A 5258-nucleotide genomic window follows, 5' to 3' on the forward strand; every position below is an offset into this window, starting at 1 on the left:
AGTCAAGACTTCTTCCATGAGTTCCAGAATAACCCCTAGCTACTTTTTTCTTTTCTTTTTATTGTATTATAAAACTTAAATATTTATTATAAAATATTTTCGTTTTTGTTTTATTATTTAAAATTTTAATATATTTTAAATAATTTTATTTATTCATTTGATTATAATTTTTAATGTAGAAAAAATAAGAATCAAAGTAAATTCGTGGATAAATTTAAGTCGCTTTAACGAGGAAAGACTTGCAGATTCCTCGTTAAGTTTTACTTGATATTTATTTCGAAAGACATGCAGATTCGTCGTAAAATGTATGTGTCTTTCACGATGAAATGGAGCGTGGACTTTACGAGGAACATGTTACAAGTCTTTTACGACGAAACGTGGACTTTACAAGGAAACGCTTACGTGTCTTTTACGACGAAATATTCAACTCTTCTTTACGACGAAAGTTTTTCTCGTAACCTTACGACGAATTAGCGAGGAAATGCGCCTTACGACAAACGTCTCACGACGAATTGACTTTCGTGGTTATTTTCTCGTAAAGGGTTAGTTACGACGAAATAACCACGAAAATGATCGTCGTTACGTTCATGTTTTCTTGTAGATGATCTCGTAGTATTGTTACATAAAATATAAAACAAGAACCAGAGACATAAAATTAAAATTGAAGTGGGATATATATAATTTCAGCAATTGCAGAAGTTGAGAAGCTTGACATCAGCGATTGGATCTCTCTTCTTTTTTGACTTCTTGAAGTGTTTTGAAGCTGCCTTTAACACACCATCCCATCCCTACAATCTTCACATATATTATAGAATATAAATCACACTGAGAACAAAAATAACAGAGAAAAAGAAGATCATTATCAATGTATTTACCTTAGTATGAAAAGGAAAACAGCCGCTATTAGGAGAATCTTCATTCTTTATCAAAGACATGTCTAGTTTCACTAACTTACTCTTCTTCATTTTCTTGTTCATTGAAATCTTGATCATCTTCTTGCCTTCTTGAAACTCTCCGAGTTCAAGGTTACGACAAACGCAACTGTCTGAGTTCAGATCGGAAGGGCTTGCGTAGTTTCGAGGCAAGAAAGGAGACCAGAGAGAGCTCTGCGTGTAGTCGAATCCGAATGCAGAGTTGTCTGGAAACTTGCAGAGTAGCTCTTGACACATTACAGGTTGCAAGTATTCAACTATTTTTGTTGTTATAAGAGGACAGTTCTCCTTCTCTTCTTCTAGACTTATTTGCTTCACCATTTTTGTTTACTTTCTTAGCTTTTGTTGTTTCTGATCTTTCTTGCTTTTCTTGGATACATTGGGTTGAGTCATTCTTCTTATAGTTTAGGCGAAGGACAAGAAAAAAGAAAGACGACCGCTGGGTCATATTGTGGACGTGTCTTCTAGTGGTTGGATAACATAAATTGACTTCATGTATGAAAAGTTACCGTTGGAACACTAATACTGCGATCGGCGCAGGAATCATGTAGTGCGCCACTACCGAATCCAACATTGTTAATACTATTTATTCATGTTATACCGTTATTCTGCTAAGTGCTAAATCCACTAACAGCAATCTTGATTATTACAGGTTATAATTATTTGATACTAGGTGTTTTTTCTCGCGCACACGGATATAATTATCTTACGAATACTTATCAGTACATCTCCTATATACTAAACTGCAAGTTGTCTGGCAAATCAGAAACCGTCATGTGGAAATTTTTTTTAAGAACAATTAAAAAAAAATTGAATTTCTCTTTACATCTCCTATTTCTTATGCAATCTAGAATTTCTCTTTACATCTCCTATTTCTTATGCAATCTAAATCAACAATTCCCTATATTCCTAATTTTTCTCAAAAGTTTTAACCCCGTTAACTCAAATATTCAGAAATTGTTTCTTCATCTCCTATATAACTTGCAAATCATCTCTACTTTCTTCTCTATGACAAACAAAATTTAATACATCTTACCTTCAAATTTTTTTCCTCTATACTTTTCATTTGTGGTTGGACTAAGGAGCTACATCACCTTATCAAAAAGAAGAAGTAAGTGTTTCATTGTCGTGCAATAATAATATAACGTTTACGTTAAGATTTACTGCCCATGTGATGGCGGGTAAGAACTGATGATATCAGCTCAATCTAGGGATTTCGATTTGAAATCACTAGAGACCTGCTTCTTGAAGAAGATGAATTTAATCTAATCTCTTTCAAGGCTTCTCGAACAAGATGAATTGAATCAAATCTCTATCAAGGTATAAAGCTCAAAGCTAGTTTATTAATTATCAAAAGTGTATCTTACAAAAGCCATAAGAAAGTTCTTTATATAGAACTCTTAAACCGTCATTAAAATCCTTAACCTAATAGTAAAAGGCAAAACACAAAGCCATAAGTAAAAAGGAAATACTAAAACAGGAAAGTTGCCCTTAAGTTCTAGGATGCTGCTGCATCACCATGTGCAACCCATAAGCACAACTACGTAATGTATGGCTTATTAATTTATAGATATCAATTTTTCTGAATGTTTTTTGCCAATTAGGTTTTAAAATATTCTATACATATTTGCTATAATAGATGGAGAGATCAAATGTAAAAGAAGATAACAAAAACCTGCAACTCCGCTCACCATCTCAAGACTTGATGAAGCATCGCTCAAACTTGAGATAACATCAAAGGTAAAGAGGTAAATCATCCATAACACCAAAGCTTAATACTCTTTATATTAATGTTACCGTAATAGTATATAATAAAAGAGCAAATCACATGTTTACCACTTTCATGGTACCACTTTTCATTTTTAGAACCACTAAAGAGACATTTTCAAAAATACATTCTTCATTAAGTGGCAAAGACTCTTATGCCCTTGTTATTATATATATAATAAATCATTATTTAAATAAAAAAATTAAAAAATTAAAAATTAAAAAATTAAAAAAGTAAAATTTTGTTTTATGTTTTCGAATTATAATTTTTCAAATTCAAACTTTTTTATAAATTTTTTTTTTTGAAATTTTTTTTTTTTTTCAAATTTCTTTTTGCGAAACGAAAATTATGTTTGAAACTATTTTTAACAATTTTTTTATATATTTTTTAAATATTTATTTATATATTTATTAGAATCCTAAATTTCACATTCCAAAAACCCTACCCCACCCCTCAACTCTAAACCCTAAGTCTAGATTAGTTAACCCTAAAGGTATAATTGTCTTTTACCATTCATTAAAAGTGAGGATAAAAGTGGTTAGTGTAAAGATGAAAAGTGATACTATGAATGTGTTATTTGTGGCAATTTCCCTTTATATAATAATAATTATGAAAGAATAAATAACTTTTAAATTTTTTTCTAAATAATTTAAAATTAAACTTGAACTTTTCTTATAAATAATTGTGTATGTAAACACATAATATGATAAAAATAAAAATTTGTATTATATACATGTATTGTCTTTATATCTTTTGTGTTTTGGATTTTAATACTTTTTTATTATTTAAATATAATCTATTTATTTGAATCGTTTTTAATATTCAAAAATGTATCTTTCCCGTTTGATATGCATTTCTCCTACATGATATGTTTAATCTGTCTGCATAATCTGCTTGATCTTCATATCTTCTGTATGATCCACTTGATCTGCATTTGTTCTCCTTGATCTGCATGATCCGCTTGATCTGTCCTGTTTGAAATGTTTTCACCATTCAGAACCTTAATAGAGATATATATAGCTTATTGTTGACTTAAGTTTTTGTAATTTTCTAGATATATTTTCTATAATATATGGCTTTGCAAATTCAAATTAACACTCTTATGTATATTTTGTCATTCAACAATAATGGAAAAACAATTTATGTAACTGTTTATATATTTTAACAAAAAAAAATACATATTTTAAAAAAAGAAATTCTTTAACCGTACGTAGGGACCTAGTATTATAAATTTAAAAAGCAGCATGATAAATTATTTTATGCATTTAATCATTTTTTAACCTTCATAAAAACTTGAATATAGGGTAATTTTCTCAAATAAATCTTTTTAAGTTTTTGTTACAAAAAAAACTTCAAAAACTAAAATGATCAAAATAGCTTATTTTATTTTGAAATTTTTTAACTTTTTTACTAATTTGAAATTTTACTCTCCAAATCCCACTTCTCAACCCTAAACCCTAAACTCTAGACCAAACCCTAAATTCCACTACTTAACTCTAAACCCTAATGGGTTTAGATTAATTAACTATAGGGATATAATTATATATTTGCTTCTTTTGATAAAATTTTTAAGGGAAATTGGGCTGCATAGCTACAAAACAAAACATAATTAAATATCTAGCCAAAAAAAAAGTACCTCCATTATTTATGTAATATATACTATAATACCCTTAACAACCGGTTAATGAAAGATAAAAATATCTCTTCTTCTTCTTCTTCATCTTCGATTAACAATTACCATCAATCTGCTTTCATCTCCACCACTTTGTCCTCCGACGCCATTACAATACGATCATCACTAATTCTCCATTGTGTTTTGTGTTTATCGTCTCTTTAAAGATTTTTTTTTTCTATAATCAGTATTCCTTTTTCATAATTATTCTCACCTCATTCATATTCACATTCATCACTGAACCACCATCACCATAGCCATGAAATCTACAGATCACGACGGCGTTACGGTCGAGGCGCCCTTATTTGAATCCTAAGTTTTTGATTGTACTATGCTATTTTGACAATATGTACTATGTCATTTCGTTTGTTACTATTTTATTTAATATGCTTCATATTATGTAGTACATGCATGTTTTGATATTTGGGTTAGGGTTTATATTTTCTTTTGGGGTTTGGTGATTGGTGTTTTGGGTTTAGTTTATGTAAGGTTTAGATTGACGTTGGGGTAAGCATTACCTCATTCCTGCAATCATAAACATTTCAAAATTTGAAAAATATGTAATATGCTATTTTGTTTGTTACTATTCTATATGATAATGTTTCATATTATGTACTATGTGCATATTTTGATATTTTGGTTAGAGTTTATATTTCCTTTTATGGTTTAGTGATTAGTGTTTTGGATTTAGTTTATATGAAAAGTTTGGGTTGACGTTAATATGTACTATGCTATTTGGGTTAGGGTTTATATTTTTTTTTAGGGTTTAATGATTAGTGTTTTAGGTTTAGTTTATGAGAGGTTTGGGTTGACATTGGGATAAACATTATTTTTTTCCATGTAATCATAGACATTTTAAAATTTGAACAATATGAACTATGCTATT

At 29.4% G+C, this 5258-nt stretch overlaps 1 protein-coding gene across 1 annotated transcript; it reads right to left on the reverse strand.

The window, feature by feature from the left end:
* Nucleotides 1-683: 683 nt before the first annotated feature.
* On the reverse strand, nucleotides 684-1253 carry LOC106372828. Its single transcript, XM_022720070.2, has 2 exons — nucleotides 876-1253; nucleotides 684-788 (listed from the first exon to the last, which is right to left on the reverse strand). Exons 1-2 carry the CDS (start codon nucleotides 1251-1253, stop codon nucleotides 684-686), a joined length of 483 nt encoding a protein of 160 aa, XP_022575791.1.
* Nucleotides 1254-5258: the final 4005 nt, after the last annotated feature.

This window comes from Brassica napus, unplaced genomic scaffold (assembly GCF_020379485.1).
Source record: "Brassica napus cultivar Da-Ae unplaced genomic scaffold, Da-Ae ScsIHWf_259;HRSCAF=431, whole genome shotgun sequence".
NCBI classification, from domain to species: Eukaryota; Viridiplantae; Streptophyta; class Magnoliopsida; order Brassicales; family Brassicaceae; genus Brassica; species Brassica napus.

Bases quoted from the DNA above. Each gene is read 5' to 3' on its own strand.
- LOC106372828 (XM_022720070.2), bottom strand. From the start codon at position 1,253: ATGGTGAAGCAAATAAGTCTAGAAGAAGAGAAGGAGAACTGTCCTCTT. The intron at 789-875 runs GTAAATACATTG...TGAAGATTGTAG, and splicing joins GTTTTCCTTTTCATACTAAG to GGATGGGATGGTGTGTTAAA.